This window comes from Mustela lutreola, chromosome 3, assembly GCF_030435805.1.
Source record: "Mustela lutreola isolate mMusLut2 chromosome 3, mMusLut2.pri, whole genome shotgun sequence".
NCBI lineage: Eukaryota > Metazoa > Chordata > Mammalia > Carnivora > Mustelidae > Mustela > Mustela lutreola.
In genome coordinates this window covers 14,658,229-14,682,189 of record NC_081292.1, presented here as the reverse complement: position 1 = coordinate 14,682,189, position 23,961 = coordinate 14,658,229, and the positions used below count along the sequence as shown (strand labels likewise).

Below are 23,961 nucleotides of genomic sequence, written 5' to 3'. Positions count from 1 at the left end.
TCTTAAACTGTTGTTCTGCTTTTATTTTTAAATTTTTTATCTGTCAGAGAGAGAGGGAGAGTGAGCATGCAAGCAGGGGAGCAGCAGACAGAGGGAGAAGCTGAGGAGAAGCTGCCTCGTCAGGGACCCTCTTGCAGGACTCAATCCCAGGACCCTGGGATGATGACCTAAGCCAATGGCAGACTCTTAACTGACTGAGTCCCCCAGGCATCCCTCTTAAGCTGTTTTTTTTTTTTTTTACACCATTTTAAAGGTAAGAATCATATCTGCTTTTATCCTGTGTCCCATCAACACAGAACAAAGTAACTGGCACACAGGGTGTTTCATGGATTTGTTTTTTAAAGGATTTCCACTGCAGCTTTGAAGGGAGCAACAGTACAAAAAGCATTGCAAGAATATTAAAATGACTGATACGACATAGTGGATGATTCTCCCTTTGTTTTTGCATTATGTATATCATTACCTAGAATTTTAAATGTTTCCTCTCAGCAGAATGCTTATTACTAAATCATGAAAAACATAGGAAGGGAGGATAGGAGTTGGGGAAGGCTCTGCCTTGGAAATGCTCATCTTGAGCCCCTGTAGTACTTAATTTTCATCTTGGTGGATGTGAGAACATCTAGGTTGGAATAATATTTGAATTACTTGTCAGGCCTGTTAGACAAGCTGGCATAAATCTCATTTCACATTGACATTTTTCAACTAAGATTTAACAGTCCAAAAACTCAGGTAGATGCTGCCAAAAACACCACAAAACCTGAAGGTTTGGCATGTCTTCAAGGAAGGAAAAGCAGGAGTGACAATTAATTTCCTTGAAGGTCACAGTCTAAGAATGATGCAGCATCTTCAGAATTTTGACAACCTGGCTGCCCTGAAGAGGCCTCCAAAGTATTCCTAGCAAATACTTAATCATGTTTCTCAGAATAGACCTTGCTTTGGAAAATTTAATAGAATGGAGTTTTGCCTTAAAATAGTTTGATTTCCACCCCCCACCCTCCTTTCTGGTTGATCTAGATAATGGAGAATCAGTTAGAGAATGCATGCTAGGGAAAAGCAAATCCTAGAATAAGAGGTCTTGAGTAGATGTCATTACATATGAAAGGAAAATCCTAATTTTCCTCATCTCTATTTTTTTAATTATCATATAATGTATTATTTGCCCCAGGGTACAGGCCTGTGAATCATCAGGCTTACACATTTCACAGCATTCACCATTGCACATCCCCTCCCCAATGTCAATCATCCAGCCACCTGGTCCCTAACCCCCCACAGCACAACTACTCTCAGTTTGTTTCCTGAGATTGAGTCTCTTATGGTTTGTCTCTCCCCCAATCCTATCTTGTTTCACTTTTTTCATCTCATCTCTATTTTTTATTCTTCCTCTTGATTCCTAGGCATGCCTCATTTTCCGCTCCCCCCCACATTTTCTCTCCAGCCCCAAATGTCTACCTCTTCCTCTATATAAAGTAGAGACCTCTTATTTGCCTAACTAACTCCCATTCATCAGTGAGATTTCAACCAATGCTAGTGAGAAATCTCTCCTCATTTTTGATCCCAATAGTTCCCTTGACATTGAAGGAAGCACTTATTGACATGAGTGTTGTGTTTACGTATTCTGAGGGAAGAATGGCTGACAAGCATAATACAGAGTCCTCACAGATGGGTTTTCTTGTAAGAAAGTACAAGAAGGTAGGGGAGACAGGTAGGAAAAATAATCCACACTGAGTATCAGATATTTGTGGGTTTCTTTTTTTTTTAAATTTTTTATTTTTTATAAACATATATTTTTATCCCCAGGGGTACAGGTCTGTGAATCACCAGGTTTACACACTTCACAGCACTCACCAAAGCACATACCCTCCCCAATGTCCATAATCCCACCCCTTCTCCCAAACCCCCTCCCCCCAGCAACCCTCAGTTTGTTTTGTGAGATTAAGAGTCACTTATGGTTTGTCTCCCTCCCAATCCCATCTTGTTTCATTGATTCTTCTCGTACCCACTTAAGCCCCCATGTTGCATCACCACTTCCTCATATCAGGGAGATCATATGATAGTTGTCTTTGTCTGCTTGACTTATTTCGCTAAGCATGATACGATTTAGTTCCATCCATGTTGTCACAAATGGCAAGATTTCATTTCTTTTGATGGCTGCATAGTATTCCATTGTGTATATATACCACATCTTCTTGATCCATTCATCTGTTGATGGACATCTAGGTTCTTTCCATAGTTTGGCTATTGTGGACATTGCTGCTATAAACATTCGGGTGCACGTGCCCCTTTGGATCACTACGTTTGTATCTTTAGGGTAAATACCCAATAGTGCAATTGCTGGGTCATAGGGCAGTTCTATTTTCAACATTTTGAGGAACCTCCATGCTGTTTTCCAGAGTGGCTGCACCAGCTTGCATTCCCACCAACAGTGTAGGAGGGTTCCCCTTTCTCCGCATCCTCGCCAGCATCTGTCATTTCCTGACTTGTTGATTTTAGCCATTCTGACTGGTGTGAGGTGATATCTCATTGTGGTTTTGATTTGTATTTCCCTGATGCCGAGTGATATGGAGCACTTTTTCATGTGTCTGTTGGCCATCTGGATGTCTTCTTTGCAGAAATGTCTGTTCATGTCTTCTGCCCATTTCTTGATTGGATTATTTGTTCTTTGGGTGTTGAGTTTGCTAAGTTCTTTATAGATTCTGGACACTAGTCCTTTATCTGATATGTCGTTTGCAAATATCTTCTCCCATTCTGTCAGTTGTCTTTTGATTTTGTTAACTGTTTCCTTTGCTGTGCAAAAGCTTTTGATCTTGATGAAATCCCAGTAGTTCATTTTTTCCCTTGCTTCCCTTGCCTTTTGCGTTGTTCCTAGGAAGATGTTGCTGCGGCAGAGGTCGAAGAGGTTGCTGCCCATGTTCTCCTCAAGGATTTTGATGGATTCCTTTCATACATTGAGGTCCTTCATCCATTTTGAGTCTATTTTTGTGTGTGGTGTAAGGAAATGGTCCAATTTCATTTTTCTGCATGTGGCTGTCCAATTTTCCCAGCACCATTTATTGAAAAGGCTGTCTTTTTTCCATTGGACATTCTTTCCTGCTTTGTCGAAGATTAGTTGACTGTAGAGTTGAGGGTCTATTTCTGGGCTCTCTATTCTGTTCCATTGATATGTGCCTGTTTTTGTGCCAGTACCATGCTGTCTTAATGATGACAGCTTTGTAATAGAGCTTGAAGTCTGGAATTGTGATGCCACCAACGTTGGCTTTCTTTTTCAATATCCCTTTGGCTATTCGAGGTCTTTTCTGGTTCCATATAAATTTTAGAATTATTTGTTCCATTTCTTTGAAAAAGATGGATGGTACTTTGATAGAAATTGCATTAAATGTGTAGATTGCTTTAGGTAGCATAGACATTTTCACAATATTTATTCTTACAATCCAGGAGCATGGAACATTTTTCCATTTCTTTGTGTCTTCCTCAATTTCTTTCATGAGTACTTTATAGTTTTCTGAGTATAGATTCTGTGCCTCTTTGGTTAGGTTTATTCCTAGGTATCTTATGGTTTTGGGTGCAATTGTAAATGGGATTGACTCCTTAATTTCTCTTTCTTCTGTCTTGCTGTTGGTGTAGAGAAATGCAACTGATTTCTGTGCGTTGATTTTATATCCTGACACTTTACTGAATTCCTGTATAAGTTCTAGCAGTTTTGGAGTGGAGTCTTTTGGGTTTTCCTATTTGTGGGTTTCTATATAGTCATCTAAAATGGTCTCAAAAATGACACTCTGAGGTAAACTCTTAACACTTTTCCACAACTTACAGCTGATAAAATTGAAACTCAAGTAAGTGGTGTACACCCAAGGAATTCCAAAACCCAGGCATGAGGGAAGGTTGTTTTCTTTTTTCTTTTTATTCTTTTTTTTTTTTTCCTGCCAAAAGAAGGTAAATTGCTTCTACTGTCAAGGATGGCGTATTGAACTTAGTTCCCACTGTAGGAGAGAGCTTTTGAATGAAAAACTCATTCAAGCAATGAGTCCAAATGTGTTTTTCTCCTTTGTCACTAGCTTGCTTTTGTTCATGCCACTGAAGCCCTGGGTTTCAAATAAAGCAACAACCCTGTAAGAGATATTATGAGATACAACAATACAGTCCAGTTGGAGACAATAACTATACATTTGCTCAGTGCTCAAGTCTATGAGGGGATTTTAGAATCAAATTTATACAAATGCAGGAATCTCTGATCATGGTTATGAGCCCTGTTCAGCCAGGGTGTGGTGGGCCACATCAAGTGCCCAGAATTGGAGTGAAGTTAAAATGAAGGTGTCACCTCCTGGCTTTTCCTGTAATCCCTGGTCTTCTTTGTTATAGCCATATTTCACACAGAAATCCTTTAAGGTTTATGTTCAAATTTTGCCATCAGCAAAAATTGCCATGGCTTAAGCAAAGCAGGAATGGTAGCCTCTATTTGACTGATGAGAAAAAAAAATGACATCTAGATATTTTAAAGGCTTCATAAATGTAACAAAATGTGAAACTGTGACCCAGTTAAACTTAAATCCTTAAGTTCTTGCCACAAACATATTGTTTTCCCCACATTACTTAAAAGGGGATCATAATAAAACAGGACTTTAAATTGAATTAAATTTGCAATCACATCTTTGATACATGTAAAAAAGGGACAAATAGTTGATATGAATCCACCTATATAAATAATAACATTAATGTGAATGGATTAAATACTCCCATCAAAAGACAAATAAGTTAGGCTGAAAATATAATTCAACTCTATGTTCCTTATAGGTGATAATGCTTTAGATTTAAATATATGATAGCTTAAAAGTAGAAGGATGAAAAAGTTATGGCATGCAAACAGGAGTCATAGAAAAGCTAAATGGCTACATTAAATCAGACAAAATAGATTATAAGAGAAAAAAATGTGACAAGAGACACCATAAACATTTTATAATGATAAAAGAGTAAGTCCATTAGTGTTAGATAACAATTATAAACATAAGCACACCTAAAAATAGAGTTTCTAAAACATAAAGTGAAAACAGAATTAAAAGGAGACATCAACAGTTCAATAATAATAGAAACTTCAATACTCAACTTCAGCAATGGATAGAACTAGATGAATTACCATCCAGATGGCTATAGAAAACTAAAACTATAAACCAACTAGATCTAACAGACATTTCTAGACCACTCCATTCAACAACAATGGCAAATACATTCTTAAGCACACACAGAACAGTCTCTAAGAAACTCTACATGGTGAGCCATAAAACAGGCCTTGAGAAATATAAAAGGATTGAAATAAAATAAAGTATGCTCTCTGACTACAGTGGAATGAAATTATAAATCAATAGCAGGACTGTTTGGACAACATACAAATATGAAGGAAAGAAACAATATACTACTAAATTACTAACTTGTCAAGAAGGAATTCACAAAAGAAACTAGAAAATGTTTTGAGATGGATGAGAATAAAAAGGCAGCGAAAGCAGTGCTTAGGGAAAAATTTATAGCTATAAACACCTGTATTAAAAAGAAGCAAGATTTTGGGGTGCCTGGGTGGCTCAATGGGTTAAAGCCTCTGCCTTCAGCTCAGGTCATGATCTCAGGGTCCTGGGATCAAGCCTCCCATCGGGCTCTCTGCTTAGCAAGGAGCCTGCTTCCCTTCCTCTCTCTCCACCTGCCTCTCTGCCTACTTGTGATCTCTGTCTGTCAAATAAATAAATAAATAAATCTTAAAAAAAAAAAAAAAAAGAAGCAAGACCTTAAATCAGTCATCTAAATTTGTAACTTAACAAACTAGAAAAATAAGAGAAAAATAAATAAATCTTTGGCCAGCAAATGGAAGGAAAACTAAGGAATAGAGTGGAAATTAATGAAACAGAGAATAGAAAGAAAAAAGAAAAAAACAGTGAAACTAGAAGTTGGTTAGTTGCAAGATCAACAAATTTGGGGGATAAAAAAACTTTCGCTATCTTGACCCCCCCCAAAAAAAAGGGGAGAGAGAGAAAAAAGTTAAATTATTAAAATCAGAGTGAAAAAGAGAATATTATAACTGATCTTGCTGACATATTTCAAAAAATATAAGGGGCTATTATATTATAAACAACTGTATGCCAAAAATTAGGTAAGTTAGATGAAATGAACAAATTCCTAGAAAACACAAATTACACAAAACTGACCTATAAAAAATAATCTGACTATGCCTGTAACAACTAAAAATATTGAATTAACAATTTAAAACTTTTTACCAAAAAAAAGCCCAAGGTCAAATGTCTTCACTGGTGAATTCCACTAAATGTTGAAAATAAAATTAATATCAATCTTTCATAAAGTCTTACTAAAAATAGAAGAGGGAATACTTCTTAATTCATTCTGTGAGAGCAGTATTACCTAAGTATCAAAACTAGACAAGTTATATGAGAAGATAAAATTATATATCCATATTCATTATTAATATAGGTGTAAAAATCATCAACATAACAAACAAACTGAATCTAGCAACATATGAAAATGATTATGCACATGACCTAGTAGGACTTACCCTGGAATACCAGGTTACTTTAACATCTGAAAATTAATCAGCATAATACACTGCATAAATAAAATGAAGGCGAAAAACCACATGATCAATTCAGTTGACAGAAAAATCTTTTCACAAAATTCAACACTTTTCATGATAAATACACTTAACAAAATAGGAACTGAAGGAACTTCATCTTAATAAAAGATATTTCTGAAAAAACTTGTAGCTAACATCATACTAAATAGTGAAAGCCTGGGTGTCTTTCCCCTAAGATTCATAATAGAATAAACATATCTACTTTTTTCACTTCTGTTCATTATTGTACTAGAGATTCCAGCTAGAGTAATTAAACATGAAAAAGAAATAAAAAGCATCCATACCAGAAATTAATAAGTAAAATTATCTCTATAGATAACATGATGTTGTGTAAAGACAATTTTTAAAAAATCCACTAAAAAACCAGTTTATTAGAATTAATAAATGAATTCATCAAGATTACAAGTATAAGATCAATATTGAAAATCAATTCTATTTCTAAACACTTGCAGTTACACTTAAAATCAACAAAATAGAATAAAATATTTAGGATTAAAATTACCTAAGAAGCACAAGACTTGAAAGTACAAGAAACCTACAAAATATCACTGAAAAAAAATTAAAGGAGACTTAGATAAATGGAGAGAGATACCAGATGCATGGGCCTGAACACTTAATATTGTTAAGATGATAATACTCTTCACATTGAACTACAGATTCAATGCAATCCCTACCATCATCAAAATTGGTCCCCCTCCCCCACTAGAAGTTGATAGTAGTCAAATAACCAGAATAGCCAAAAGAATCTTGAAAAAAGGACAAAGTGGAAGGACTCATACTTCCCATTCCCATTCTGTGAAGCTACAAATGAAGAAGGTGTGATACTGGTATTTGGGCCGCAAAATTCTTTGTGGTGGGCACTGTCTGGTGCATTGAAGGACATTCAGCAACATCTGTGGTCTCTACCCCCCAGATATCAGCAGGAGAGCCCAGTTGGGACAATCAAAAATGTCTCCAAACGTTTTAAAATGTCTCTTGGAGGGCAAAATCACCCTGGTTAGTAACCACTGCTCTAGATACTATTCTTTCCCCAAGGAACGCTGAAGACAAATAACCATAACCTTCAAGAAATCCCCAGGCCAATGGGATACAATGGTTATTTTGACTGAGGGGAAAAAAATTGTTTGGACATTAAAGAAACAGAAATGTAAATAATAAAGTAGAAAACAATGTGAAAATTCTTAAAACAGCCTGAAAAACCCATAGTAGAATCACAGCATCAAGAGTGATTGATTGTGCCCTTGGGGAAAGCTAGGCTTAAGAAGAGCTTAGCAGGGAAAGTAAAATTTGATTTGGACCAAGAAAGCTGAGTGAGTAAAGAAGGGAAACACATTACAGGCTGGAGGGGAAAAGATGAGCAAAGTGTGGAGCTGTGCAGGTTGCAGGCAAAAGGGTATGCAGGGACTGGATAAGGCCAAGGATGGCAAGTAATGATGCCGAGAAGACCTATTATTTGCATCTTTATTTTAACTCTTCCTTATACATAACTTGAAATTTGTAGCAGGTCTTGCTTATGCAATTTTCCCTGGCTTCCCAGTGTGTGAATAAAAGTAAAATCAAAACTAGAGGGGACTTTTAAGTCCATTTTATAAAACCAAGAAAAATCCAGAGCAGGAGATCAACATAAGAAGCAATTTTTCCTCTTTGAATTTCTGCCTGAGTGCAGAGAGGATTTTTTCTTCTACTTTCTTTCTCTCTTCCTGATCCCCTGAGTAATTTAAAATCCTCTTGAGCAGAATGCTTGCTAAGGCATAGGAGAAAATAATCTTAATTGGCTCTTTCCAATCTGCATTTGTGGGAATGGGTGTGACTGTTCCTCAGTCATTTACATCTGATGGTATTTTTAATTTGGGTAATTCCTTAAGTGAATGATAATAGATGCATGTAAATTTCCCTGCTTCTTGGAAACTGTCATACCTGGAGTTACTTCAGCATAGAAAACTAATGATGGACTAAGAAAATAGTCATTCCAGATGTAGGCAAACCCTCATTTCAATTGGCAACATGGATTTTGACCCATAAAGAGGTGAGGACAATGGTAGTTACCAGGTTTTCAAGGTCTATAAGACAAAAATCATTTAAATACTTCACATCCATCGTATTAGTTGATTTCAGACAATAGTCCTATGTCAGTCTTAAAATCCTCACATTGTAAATGTGAGCACCAAGTCACAGTGAGATTAAGAACCAAGTCACAAATAATAATCAGGAAAGCTGTGATTGAGTATGGGGGTCTGTGGATTTCAAGGTCTGTGGTTTTAACCCTAACTCAACACTGCTTCTTTCTTGGCCTTGACATACAGCTGAATATATTTTGACATGTTTTCTATTAGAAAATTGGTACTGTCATATAATGTACAGTATTATTACCCAAAGATCAAATGTCAGTTTTCTAAAGGCAAGGGACATGTATGATTGAGAAAATCGAGAATGTGGGAAGTATGTGGCTTGGCACAGGTCACATTTAGATCATAAGCACATTTAGTAAGGATCCCAAAACTTTAGGATGCAGCTTTTCAGTTGAGAGAAGGGTCATCAAAGATTTTTTTTTTTTTAAAGTAAAATAGAGTTAGCGAGCTAGCATAGTGTTTTGAAGACAGATATTAGAATTCTATGTCAAAACAAAGATTTGTGGTCACTAGAAGACTGAAGAGAATATAGTGGACAATGTGATCGAAGAATGAATTTTGGTATGATGAGGAATGTGCTGATTGGCTGAGAGCAAGCAGTAGGAGGCAGGACAGCAAGCCAGCAAGTCATAGAGTAGAAATGTTTTAGAGCAAGAAAAGTTTAGCATAAGAATTTAGCCATAATCTTGGACAGAAAGAGTCCAAAAGATATTAAGAAAAATAGGACAGTTGCATTAGGTGTACATATCAATATGGAAGAGAGAGAAAAAGTGGTGTATATAATTAATAAAGGTTATGAAGCATCTGGGCAAGCTGTTCAACCAGGAAGGTCTAAGAAATGCTATTTTATTCACATTCACTCTAATGTGGTGGCTGTGTAGCCTATTGGAAATATCCTGAGGTCAGCGGTAATCTAGAACCAAATGGCGGGAGAATAACAAGAGTTCCGTGGCATCAAGTGATCTTCATGGGTCACTCCTCGTGCTAAGTGCATAATTATTTCTTTAATCTCCATAACCACATGAGGTAGCTTGTATTATTTCTTATATTCTATGGGCTCAGACTTGTCAATTCACTTGTCTAAAGCCATGCTGCTGGCAAGTGCTGGGGTACAATTCAATCAGGTTTTTCTGATCCCAGAACTCTGCTTTTTACATCTGTGCAATTCTTCCATGAAGGAAAGGAGGGAGGGAGGGACAGCTGGGAGGCAGGGAGCATTTAGGCCCAAAGTGGAAATTCTATTCACTTACTAACTATTGGCATAGAAGGGGGTGCTGTTACCCATTTGGGGCAGTGGAATATACAATTATGTTGACTATGGGGAGATTCTGGTAACAATAGAGACAAACCAAGAGACTCTTAACTACAGGAAACAAACTGAGAGTTGGTGTAGAGGAGGTGGGTGGGGAAATGGGGTCCCTGGGTGATGGGCATTAGGGAGGGCACATGACGTAATGAGCACTGGGTGTGATAGGCAATGGAAGAATAATTGAACTCTACATCTGAAACTAATGGTACAGTGTATGCTCATTAATTCAGTTTAAATAAAATAAGAAAAACAAAAGAGACACATCAAATAAATAATCTCTGCTGGGTGTTTGTGAGTGAAATTGTGGTAACTGGAATTACTAAAACCATTTTAGGACCACAAGGAGAGGTAGGCTTTAAGCTAAAAGGAAGAAAGAATCTGGTCCATTGATTTGCTTAATTAACTAATTCCAGGGTTTCTCTACCCAAGATTTCTCTGAGTCCTTTTATTGTTTAAACCATTTTGTATTGTTTAGTGGACACTTATTTCTATCTTGCTAGTGTGGGAAATAAGGATTACACAGGAATTGACCTATCTGAAGTATAATCTGAGATGGCACACTACTTATTCCTTCTTTGGGGCCATTGGTCCTCATCTTCATGTGGAATATCCCAGTTTTCTCAAGATGAGGAATATCCTAATTCTCTCTGTCTTTTTCCCACCACAAACTATGGAATCTTTGCTTCTACTACCCCATTGTTTTCTAGTTTTCTCTGTGAATCCCTCACTCATTTGGATCCCATCTTAAAATGCAAACATCTAAGCATGTACTAAGTAATTCTACACTGTGCCAGATGCTGGTGAATAAGTTTACCTTCACTGATAAGATCATTCTGTAGTTTAACTTGATTCAGTTCAATCTATTTATTTATAGTATAGGTATATTCACAAAATATATTCATCCCTAAGGTTATTCATTGGTTTATATAACACATATTCAGTGAGCACCTAAAGAACTATGTGCCTGCCAGGTTATGGATCTACACAAATGGACAATACATTGTATATAAGAAGCACCCATGACTTGAACACTTAGCAGATTAATTAAAGTTCTAGAATAAGGGTTTGAAGAGAGTTTTATGGGAGTGGAAGTCTGAATCAGATGTTGGGGGAGGGGACATAAAATGGAGCATGACATGGTTTCTGCCTTAAGAAGGAAACAGGGATATGTTGGGATTGCCTACATTTAAGATTCATATCCCTTCCCAAGATTATATTCTATACCTAAAGTGACTTTATATAACTATAGGATCCCTAATATACATAAGTATTTATTATCCCCAGATACCTCATGTTCATATCTTATCCCCTGGGAACTTATTATCTAGCTTTTAACAGGGCTTTCAGTGCTGACATCTGAAGCTCTTTTTGCATTTTTCTTAAACTGCTCTTATTAGCCTCACTCAGAGACTATTTAAAACCTGGAAAGTTAGGGTAACCTTGGGCAAGGTATTTAATCTCTCCAAGATTCTAGATCCAAGAAATAGAAATGATGGCACTTATCTCAGGACTTTGTTAGGATTAAGTTACCTAATACAAGAGGAGAATAATCAGTGCCTAGTACATAGTAAGCACAAGAGGAGAATAATCAGTGCCTAGTACATAGTAAGCACTCGACATATAATGGTTTTACTACTGACCTTCCTGATCCTCAGATAATTAAACTTCTGCTGTTCTTCTAATATTCCAGCACTTTTAAATTTTCTAAGTACTTTTGCTCACTTTCTTCTTTCTTTATAGGAAACTCCATTTCTTATATTTTCTGAATTCAGATATGTTCTTCACAGCCCACATGAACTCTTGAGTGCAGTAAATGGAACTTAATGTATGTCTGCTTGTCAAAAATAACCTCACAATCTTTTGAAGCACTTTGAATCTTGAAGCACTTTTATGAGAAGTGGATTATGGAGAAGCTATCTTGTGTATTTGTTGTTAAGATGTGACATCATCAGGGTGCCTGGTTGGCTCAGTCAGTTCAGCCTCTCACTCCTGGTTTCAGCTCAGGTCATATTCTCATGATCATGAGATCGAGACCCACATGGGCCTCTGTGCTCAGTGTGGAGTCTGATTCAGATTCTCTCTCCCTTTCCCTCCTCCTCACACTCTGTCTTCTTGCCAAATTAATAAAATCTTCAAAAAAAAAAAAAAAAAGACATGACATCTTCATTGTCTACTCAAGAGGAAAATAGTAGTTTTACCAAATGTCTGTGGTGTCTCAGTAATGGGAGATCTTTCAGCAGACAAAACTGATCAATTTGATGTTCTAAGAGTTCTATACTCCATATACTCTATCGAGACCTCAGCTAGTTATGCACAGGCTACTATAAAATAGAAATTAGCACTTGGGTGAAACAATCCTTCCAGAATTCTCCCTCAAAGATCAAAGTTTTCATTTGCAAAAGAGAAGTCTTTTATAGAGATAAAATAATGCTAAGAAAGAGTGGCTTTTGTATAGGATTACAATAAACTAAGGATATTATTATCTCTATTTTACAGATTAAGAAACTGAGGCTTAGGAGACGTGTTTTGAAAGAAGTTTTTATGGCCGATGTCAAAAAGGTAACTGCCTATGTTCTCCTTTAGGATTTTGGTGGACCTGTCTCACATTGAGGTCTTTTATCCATTTAGAGTTTAGCTTTGTGTATGGTGTAAGAGAACGGTTGAGTTTCATTCTTCTTTGTATAGCTGTCCAATTTTCCCAGCACCATTTATTAAAAAGACTTTTTTCCACTGGATATTTTTTCCTGCTTTGTTGAAGATTAGTTGACCATAGTGTTGAGGGTCCATATCTGGGGTCCCTATTCTGTTCCTTTGAACTATGTGTCTGTTTTTGTGCCAGTGCAATGCTGTCTTGATGATCACAGCTTTATTATATAGTTTGAAATCAGGCAACATGATGTCCCCAGCTTTGTTTTTCCTTTTCAGCATTCCCTTGGCAATTCGGGGTCTTTTCTGGTTCCATACAAATTTTAGGATTGTTTGTTCCAGCACTTAGAAAAATGACATTGGTATTTTTCTAAGTGCTAGAACTTCTTTCAAAACACTTCAGCAACTTCTTCCAAAACATGTTTCCAAAGGCAAGGGAAACAAAAACGAAAATGAACTTTTGGAATTTTTTCAAGATAAAAATCTTCTGCATAGCAAAGCAAACAGTCAACAAAACAAAGAGACAACACATGGAAAGGAAGAAGATATTTGCAAATGACACTACAGATAAAGGTCTGATATCCAAGATCTATAAAGAATTTCTCAAACTCAATGCCCAAGAAACAAATAATCAAGTGAAAAAGTGGGCAGAAGACATCAACAGACACTTCTCCAAAGAAGACATACAAATGGCTAACTGAGTCATGAAAAAATGTTCAACATCATTAGCCATCAGGGAAATTCAAATCAAAACCACATTGATATACCACCTTACACCAGTTAGTATGGCACAGATTAACAAGGCAGGAAACAACAAATGCTGGAGAAAATGTGGAGAAAGGGGAGCACTCTTACACTGTTGGTGGGAATGCAAGTTGGTGCAGCCACTTGGGAAAAGAGTGTGGAGACTCCTTAAAAAATTAAAAATAGAGCTATCCTATGACCCTGCAATTGCACACTGGGTATTTACCCCAAAGATACAGATATAGTGAAGAGAAGGGCCATATGTACCCCCAATGTTGATAGCAGCAATGTCCACAATTGCCAAACTGTGGATAGAGCTGAAATGCCCTTCAACAGATGAATGGATAAAGAAGATGTGGTCTATATGTACAATGGAATATTACTCAGCCATAAGAAACAATGAATACCCAACAATTATATCAACATGGATGGAACTAGAGGAGATTATGCTAAGTGAAATAAGTCAAACAGAGAAAGTCAATTATTATATGGTTTCACTTATTTGTGGAATATAAGGACTAGCATGAAGGACATTAGGGGAAAGGAAGAAAAAATGAAGGAAGGAAATCAGAGTGGGAGATGAACGATGAGAGACTATGGACTCTGGGAATCAAATGGAGGGTTTTAGAAGGGGCGGGGTTGGGAGGATGGGTGACCCTAGTGACGGGTATTAAGGAGGGCATGTATTGCATGGAGCACTAGGTGTTATATGTAAGCAATGAATCATGGAACACGACATCAAAAACTAATGATATACTGTATGGTGACTAACATAACACAATGATTTAAAGAAAGGAAACTGAGGTTTACAGAATTAAAGTATTTTCCTAAGGTTTGGTGTCAGAGCTAGCAAATGGTAGCGCCAGGATTTGAGCCCAGTTCTGTCGGATTCTAAACTCATGCTTTCTTATGTTGTTCTGTGTTTATTTCTGTTGTTTTCAACAACTCAGGAATGGAGAACTAAGTTGCTATCCTCTGTCTTCATTGTATACTGTTTTTGTACTTTCACAGTAAGCTGGGGTGTTCAGAGGAGTATAAATGAAAGTGAAAGGCACTTTCCATGCAGGAGGCACTGCGTGGTCCAGAAGTACCCTCAGATGTCTTTATCTTTGGTCACTTCCCTGTTCTTCACACTGGAATGTGATTTGTAGAGAACTTGAGACTGATGCTTCAGAGTAATTTTAATTGCTGTTGGTAGGGATAGAAGGATGTTTCTTCTGCATTGTATGTCTCTATCCCATGTTCTCCACCTCCTCCCTCCAAGAGAAGTCACTAATCCCATAGGTCAATTTGCCAGACACTGATTAGGTTATATTTGTTAGAGAGAAAAATCTTTTTGGGGTAGAATGTCCAAACCCGGCCTTCTATTCGACTTCCTTTCATCTGAATACATTGAAAAGGTCCTGTTATAGGTGTCCAGACCAAATGTGATAAGGCTCTATCATTTGGATTTGGCTTGGAAGGAAGGGTTGAAGGAAGGCTTCTTTGTTGTTTGAACCTAAGCCATATATATGTTCTAGTGCATATTTACCAGAGTTCTGATTTTGGATTCCTTGGCCAAGGCCCAGCTATTACTAAAGGGAAGTGTGGGTTCTTATTTGTTAATGTTCCTTGGGTGTATCCCCCTAAATCACCTTGGGAGCTGGAGGTAGAGATTGTTGGTTGGTCAACGCCCCAGTATTCCTGGGTACCTGGCATAATATCACTTTAATACCACTAAAAAGTCAGCAAAACTCTTAACCTTTTCCAATGTTTTATACATTAAATTTTATTTCCAGAAATAGATGGTCTTTAAGGTTGGAGATTGACCTTTACATTTCCAATCTCCTGTTAGAAGCACACCAATTGATCTCAGCAGAAAAGAATCTAAGGCAGCAGGTAAAGCATTGACCCTGTCTCTGCACCAGAACCCTATGTTGGTCCCCTGGGATATTTGAAATAACTCTTACAAACAAAAGTATTCCTACTTTACAGATGAGCCTAATTTTTTGACCAGATTGACATCAACAATAACAACAATAATAAATAATTTCTGCTTGTAACTGAAAAATTTCAGAGATAGAGGAAGCCTGGTTAATTCAGGGTCTTGCCCTCTTCTCTGTTAGTTTTCACCTCAGGATTATTTTTTTCATGACATCAAAATGACTCCAAGCACCACCTTATTCAAATATAATGTACAATAGAATTGCTACAAGTAGATGGGAAGATAGAAAATTAATAAGATTCAAGGGGGACCTGGCTGGCTCAGTTGGGAGAGCATGCCCACTCTCGATCTCGGAGTCATGAATTCAAGCCCAACATTGTGTGTGGAGATTACTTAAAAATAAATAAACATTAAAAATAAGATTCAACAAAAATTTGGCTTGATTTATCATGGTGGAGGGTGCTAAGTAGTCTTACTTTTCAATACCCAGTTCTGTTTCTTGATTGGCTAGATTCTTAAGTGGTGTCAGATATCACTTCTAATAGCAACTATAAATGATTGAAGTTATGTCCATAGGAAGTTTAAGCACTGCCCTTCATATCTGTCTTGTGTTAGTGACAAGCTACTAACAGAAACTGTACCTGGACAGCATAAAGAGCAGTGAGTATTTGGCAAAGATTTGTTAAATGTTGTGAGAGAGTTAAACTGGATAATTCAGATTAGCAAATCTGAATAACGACAAAGTCTCCAATTTTCTTTTCTTTGGGCAAATGGCTCCTGCAATGTAAGTGAAAATTAATTATACAGCTTTGTAAAGCAAAAGATGTTAGGGACAAAGGAGAGATGTGAAATGGAACTAACATTTGTTAAACACTGATAATGTGCTAGACAGTGTACTAGACACTTTACACATGTTATTCATTCTTTTGAGACAACGTTATGAAATACCTATTAGGTGATAGGCAGTGCATTCTCTGATGTGACTGTCAATATAAATAAAACATGATATTTTCTTTAACAAAGTTATAGCCTAGAGGGAGAGATGAACAACTAGGTCAGCATTCATATTGTGATGTGATAAATAGTATTATTGCTCAGAGGACATAAAAATCAGACAGAAAGTCCACAGATGGTTCCCAAATTTAGAAGTGCTTGAACTAAGTTTTGCAAGAGGACAAAGGGGTCAATTATTTGAAAATGGAAAACCGGATATTGCTGATATCAAGAATAGCATGTGTAGGAGTGCCTCGGTGGCTCAGTTGGTTAAACAACTGTGTTTGGCTTGGGTCATGATCCCAAGATCCTGGGGTTGAGCCCCAGGTAGAAATCCCTGCTCAGCAGGGAGCCTGCTTCTCCCTTCCCTCTACACCTCCTCCTGCTTGTGTTCTCCCTCTCACTCATTCTCTTGAATAAATAAAATCTTTTTTTAAAAAAAAATAAAGAATAGCATGTGTGAAGATGCAGGGATATGGAACAGTGTGAGATAGCTGGAGTTTGGAAAACTTACAAATTATGTAGAATAGTAGCTGGAGATGAAGCTACAGAGTTGGATATGGTTCAGGTTATGGAATATGGAAGCCTTAGAAGCCAGGTGGTGGGTATTATGGAGGGCATGTATTGCATGGAGCACTGGGTGTGGTGCATAAACAATGAATTCTGTTATGCTGAAAGAAATAAATTAAAAAAAAAAAAGCCATGAGGACATTCTTCATTTTGAGAGTTATGGGGAACTACTGATGAAGATTAATCCCAGAAATATCATGATCATTTTTGCATTGGAAGTAATCACTCCAGAAGCAGTATGTGTGATGGAGGAGGAAGACAGAAGAAGCAGTTTTTTATAATCCCTTCAAGCATTAATAATGAAAGCATTGGAAATAGAAGGGGAGAGACTGATGCAGGATGAGAAAGTAGAGTTGATGTGGATGGTGCATGAGTGAGAGAGGTCTACAAGGTTCCCCACATTTGAGGCTGGGGTTGCATATACAGGCATTTTTCAAGATAAGAAATATTACGAAAGGAGCCGGTGTCAGGAAAAGACAGAGTTCAGTTGGGCATATGGATGTAATGGGCACCTCCTGAAGTAGAGCAAGGATTTGGTTTATTTATTTGATGATATACTCTGCCCACATGTTCATATGGATAGAGAGAAAAAAGTCATCTTTCTTCCTTTTTTCCCCTCCTAAATTTCACTGGAGTATACCTTCTTAGCTATGCACATGCAAGGAGAGTAGTCATCCCTTATAAATGGGAGTAGGTGTAAGATTCTAAGCAGAGTACTAAACAGGCAAGTGTCAGACATCTTCAACCTCCTCTCTCTGACATTGCAATTTTGAGAAACCCATTGGGCTGATATGGCACTGACCAAAAACCACAGGGAGGAAAATACCTGGGGTCTAAAAGGAACTCTGTAGCAGGGAAGGGGAATTGGTCCGCTGACTGACTCTTTTTCCAGGGTTAACAAAATGGCCTGAATTGATGGAGAATTGATGGCTTACCTGGCATACCTGGGAAACAATTTCCAAATATGTGACTGTGGGTCAAATAGCTGTAGACCTAAAGTTTGGGAATATGCAAGTATTTAAATTAGTAAAGGCATAACACTGGTAGTGAACAAATGTCTAGAAAAATGGGCAAGACCAGTGTTCAAAAGTGACCCATGTGGCCAGTGTGGTGCTACTCGTGGGGTAGGAGGGTTTTGTAACTCCTCTTTTTCATCTGGAGTTTGAAAAAGAGAACTAGATATATTTGGGTTGAGTGAACTCCTGAGTTCTTCTACAATGATGTGTATCTATGAACATAAACATGTGAGAATTTGAACAATTAGTTGAAAGGATAAAAGACATGTGGTTTCATCTGCATCTTAAACTGGTAGAGTGGGTCAGATAGATTATACTGAATTTGTAGTACCTGCAGCGAAGTCAGATAAAGATATTGAAGAGGAAGATGGAGGCAAGAGTGAGAAGGTCAAGAGACATCTTAGAGTTGAAAATACAGATGTAATTAGTATGTAGATGGTAATTGAATATATGTTTTCAAACAAGATCATTAAGGGGAAACATGGTTAAAAGACCTGGAGACCACTAACATCTAGGTGGTTAGTGGAAGAGGAGAGGTCTATGAATGAAAAGCCAGGGAGGTATTAGAAAGAATGAGAACCATGAACTCATAGAGGTCAAGCAAAGAGAGATCACTCAAGAGAAGCAATGGTCAAAATTCAAATGCAATAAGAAATCTAAATATGCCTAAAACAAAAAATAGACTGGCTTTTCTGACATATATTTTATCCCTGTACCTTTCAGTTATGTGAACTGATAAATGTTTTTGTTGCTTACATCAGTTTGGGTTGGGGTTTTGTTTCACTTGAATCCACAAGAGCCCTAGTTGATGTTGTTTAGATTTTCACATAGACTCTGATGTCTCCCAAGGTGATGGTGTATTTAGGTATCCTGGCTATAGGCATCTAGAGGCTGCAGGATGGAAGAGATAATCTGCATATAGTCATATATGTCACTTATTAATATGTATCACTGGCTTTGATACAGAACACACAGCTCCTTAAAGTCAAGATTCCTAACCACAACAGATTTTGAAATAGAACTCTTGTTAATGGATGTCATAGATGGTCTTTCTCCATGTGTGGATTTGGCCACAGATACTATTAAACTCACACCAAGCTATATAAAACTAAAATTGTTCTTCCTTCCAACACCCTGTTCCCTGCTCCTCTGTGGAGGAACTTTTTGCAGCTGTACACTGGATGAAATAGTTGGGCAGAATCTTATTCAAGTTTTAAATGGTTCTCAGTCAGTGTTCTCGACCTTCTTACAAAACTTTAGAATAATTTCAATCTTCAAAATGCTAATATAAACCTCTAGACTCCTTCTGATCCCTTGGGAGCTGTGTGCAAATGTTATGCTAATATGCTCTGTTACAGCTGAGAAAACACATCAAATTTGCCAGTGAGCCACATTATTGACAGAGCTCTGGGAATTCAACCCCACGAGCCTCAGAAGTTAGAAAACAGAGCAAAGCTTACGCTAGAAAAATAAAGTTCTTTGACTATGGCCTTCACTTTTAATTATAGTACCCTAAAAGTTACAATTCTATTCAGCTTTCTCACCAGGCATTTAGAAAACAGGATTGCTGCATCTTGCTTTTAAAGCGCATGCCTGCATCAAAACATAATATGTCTCTACCTCCTGTGGAACTACCGTACGAATTCAAAGGCATATTTCATCTGAGTAGTCTGTACTGTCATTGTCATTGGAAAATTAAAAATAAAAATGTTCAGTTCTTACTGTGCTGTTAACAAAGGAAGGGGGATCCTCTGAAAGATCAGAATTTCAGAAGTGCAGGCCACCATTCTGTTCTGAAAACAAAACAAAACAAAACCAAGAGCATTTGCTATGACTTTGCCAAGGATTTTTAAAGATTCAGACTGAAAGTAAAACACTTCCAGAAGTGAAGATGTAGGATCCATAACCAGAGCATGCACCATCTGTCTTGTCTTCGTGGGAGAGTTGTTGGATTTTCCTGACCACATCAAATCCCATTGGGACAAACTTCTTGGTTGTCAAAACCATTTGGTTATAATATGATTTGGGAAAAATTATTGCACTTCTAGAAATCACATTTGAAAATTCTTGGGGCAAGAGATGAAATAGAACTTAAACGAACTTTTCTGTAGTCAAATCAAGGGGGAGGAATCTTGAGCCTAATTTATTTTAGCAAATGATATGCCCAGTCAACCTGGGATTGACTTCAACTTTGGAATTAAAAGGACCTGGGTTCATATCTTAGCTCAGTTCTTTAGAGGTTGTTCAAACTTTCTGGGCCTTGGTTTCTTCATCTGTAAAATGGTGGTACCTATCTTAGAAGATAGTCTTAGAATGTAATGATAAAAGTTAAATTGAACATTTAAAGCCAATATCTGGGTATCAAATACAAAGTGAAAGCACATAAATGGCCATTAGGGAAAATGGATATGATAGCAGGCTTAGTACTTTCCAAATATTTATCTTTAATCTTTTGATTATTTAGGGGGTAAGATGATATTTTGTTTAGAGTTTGGTATTTAGGGAAGATTTTACTTAGAAGGTAAAGAAGGAAAAGGAAGTTTGGAAGATAATTGCTCCCAACTATTGGCATGATTTTCAAACTGGAGCACAAGTTTTAGTCAACTATATTTGGAAAAAAAACTTATTGTCTGATTTCCTATTTTCCAGGCTGTGTGCTAGTTCTGGAAATATAGAAATTAACAAGCTACCATCTTTGGTCCTATAGAACTTGAGGTTTATCAAAAAACATGGACATTAACCAAGTAATTACAGAAATAATTATGTACAACTGTAATAAAATGACATCAAGAGAAAATACAGCATGCTTGGACAGTGTATAATAGAGGAAATTAATCTGCAAGTATGGCTTTCTATTCCCTGAAGAAAGATTCATCCCCAGTGGAAATGTGAAGTTTAAAGAGTTTGTCTTCAATGTGCTATCCAAAATCTTGCTATTCTTTCCCTAGCTGGGGACACTAGTCCCCTGTAGTCTTTTGTTGATTCTATATTACTTGTCAGTACATTCTCAGAACTTAATAAAAGTACATTTATATTGCATTGTTTCATTTACACCAAGTATAACTTTCCTACTGGGTACTATCCTATACTTAAAAAAACTTTATCTCTATTTTCTCACCCAATAAAAAGAAGTTCAACTCAACTCTCCCTTTGTTTGCATCCTCAGACCCATTCTATTGAACTACTGACTAGACAAACCTAGAGTCCTTGCAGTTGGGCACTAAACATGTTTAAATCATTTCTAAATTTGTCAAATTTATGATCCTATGGCTTATCCTGCTCCCTCTTGGAATGGCAGACTAAAATAAGGTAGAGGGATGATAGGATAAGAGGGAAGGAGAGAGAGAGACTCCAGGTTATTCAGTTTTGATCCAGGTTTCTCCTGTTTAAGATCATATTTACTTGCCACCAAAATCATTGCTGATAAATTTCTTGAGCAAAAGAAAATGAATCATAGGACACTAGAGTTTTAAGGAACCTTAAAATTTGTATTAATTAGGACTCTAGCAAGTGATGAAAACATAATTGATATTGGCTTAAGCCCAAAAGTGATATATTGACTGACTCAAATGACCAAGAAGAAGAAGGAAAAAAAAGAACAGGCTGCAGGTCTTCCCTAGTTATATGAAGCCCGATCAAAGGTTCAGAATCTGTCTTTCTGCATTTCCTTATCCATACTATGAAACTGTGGAAGATATAGGGACTGACTTGCTCAGCACTTATTCGTTCTTTCTTCTAGAATGTCTTCCATATTTCAGAAACTGTGACACCAAAAACTGCATTTTTAGCCTCTCTTGTGGCTCTGGGTAGAGATGTGATTTAAGTTATCCCAATCCATAGCATTTGCATGAGACATAGATTTGGAACTGGATAAGGAAAGGATGGGGTTAGGTGTCTATTTTCCTGGTTTGGAGTATAGCCTAGGCAATATAGTGCATCAGTAGTCCTCCCCTGAATCAGAGATTTTCTACAGTGGGAGTGACAACCTTCTCGAGTACAGCCTATGCAACTTGGTTCTGTGGTGAGCAGCTTCTCAACTTGGCAATTTCTCATATTGTTAATAGAAATTCTCAAATCAGAGCAGAGGTATTGTGACCCTAAAGACTAGGAATAGTTTTATAGGAGCTTAACCTAAAGTCTGCTCTTTTGGGTTTCCGTTGATTTTCTTCTAAACTACCTTACACTTGGTAGATATAAACAAAGAACAAATTAAAGCTCTAGAGATGAAAAATGCAATGTTTGAGGTGAAAAAAATTACACTGGATAGGATGATTGGAAGAGTATACATTGCTGAAGAAAACATTAGTGAACTTGAAGACATGTAATGTCTTCATTCAAAATGAACAGAGAGAAAAAATTCTGAAGAAATGAGCAAAACATCAGTGAGCTGTAGAATGACTTTAAACAGCTTAATATACATGTAAGTAGAGTCCCTAAAGTAAAGTAGGAGTGGGGCACAGAAAAAATATTTGAAGAAATAATAGTAATAAGGAATGAAATTTTTCCAAATCTAGAATTCAAAATAAGAAATCAAAAAACCCAATTTAAAAAAATGGTTAAAAATTATTGAACAAATATCTTACTAAAGAAGCTATATAAATAACAAATAGGCATGTGAAATCCTATATCATTAAAGAATTACAAATTAAGACAATGAGACATTATACATTTATTAGAATGGCTAAAATCCCAAACATTGGAAACCCCAAATGCTGGTGAGAATGTGGAGCAACAGGATATCTCCTTTACTGCTGGTGGGAGCACAAAATAGTACAGTCATGTTGGAAGATGGTTTGGCACTCTCTTACAAAGTTAAACATAATAATGCTCCTTGGTACTTACCCAAAGGAGTTAGAAAACTTATGTCCACACAAACCTGCACATGAATGTTTGTAGCAATTTTATTTATAATTGCCCAAACTTGGAAGCAACCAAGATGCCCTCTGGTAAGTGAATGGATAAAAAAAAAAAACTGTGATGCATCCAGACAAAGAGACACTATTCAGCGCTAAAAAGCACTGAGCTATCATACCATTAAAAGACATTCAGGGCTCTCTTCCTCGGCGCTGCCTGTGGAGGTGGCAGCCATCTGTTACTGGGCATCATGCCTGCCCTCAGACCTTTGGTGAAGCCCAAGATTGTTAAAAAGAGGACCAAGAAGTTCATCCGGCCCCAGTCAGACCGATATGTCAAAATTAAGCACAACTGGTGGAAGCCGAGAGGTATTGACAATAGGGTGCGCAGAAGGTTCAAGGGCCAGATCTTAATGCCCAACATTGGTTACGGGAGCAACAAAAAGACAAAGCACATGTTTCCCAGTGGCTTCAGGAAGTTCCTAGTGCACAACGTCAAGGAGCTTGAAGTGCCGCTGATGTGCAACAAATCTTACTATGCAGAGATTGTTCACAACGTTTCCTCCAAGAACCGCAAAGCTATTGTGCAAAGAGCAGCCCAGCTGGCAATCAGAGTCACCAATCTCAACTCCAGGCTGCGCAGCGAAGAAAATGAATAGACAGCTTGTTGTGCACATCATATTTGTGTTAATAAAACCATAAAACTACAAAAAAAAGACATTCAGCACTTGAAATACATTGCACTAGGTGAAAAAATAATCTGAGAAGGTACAGACTATGATTCCAACTAAATGGCATTCTGAAAAAGGGAAAACTACAGAGACAATAAAAACATTAGTGCTTACTAGGAGGTATTGGAGAGGAGGCATGAATAGGTGAAGCACAGAGGATTTGGGAGCAATAAAGGTTTTCTGTATGATATTACGATGGTGGATACATGTTATTGTACATTTATAAATCTCATAGAATGTAAAACACCAAGAGTGAAGTGTAAAGCATGCACTTTGGGTAATAATGTGTCATTGTAGGTTCATCTATTACAATGCATGTACCACTCTGTTGTGGGATGTTCATAGTATGACAGGCTATGCTTGTAAGTGATTTAGGAAAACTCTGTATTTTCTGTTCAATTTTTCTGTGAACCCAAGACAA

General features: G+C 37.2%; 1 protein-coding gene across 1 annotated transcript; it reads left to right on the top strand.

Moving 5' to 3' along the window:
* The first annotated feature begins 22,976 nt into the window (after positions 1–22,976).
* LOC131828004 (large ribosomal subunit protein eL32-like) lies at positions 22,977–23,525 on the top strand. Its single transcript, XM_059168904.1, has one exon. It carries the CDS (start codon positions 23,061–23,063, stop codon positions 23,466–23,468), a length of 408 nt encoding a protein of 135 aa, XP_059024887.1. The 5' UTR covers positions 22,977–23,060; the 3' UTR covers positions 23,469–23,525.
* The last annotated feature ends 436 nt before the right edge of the window (positions 23,526–23,961 follow it).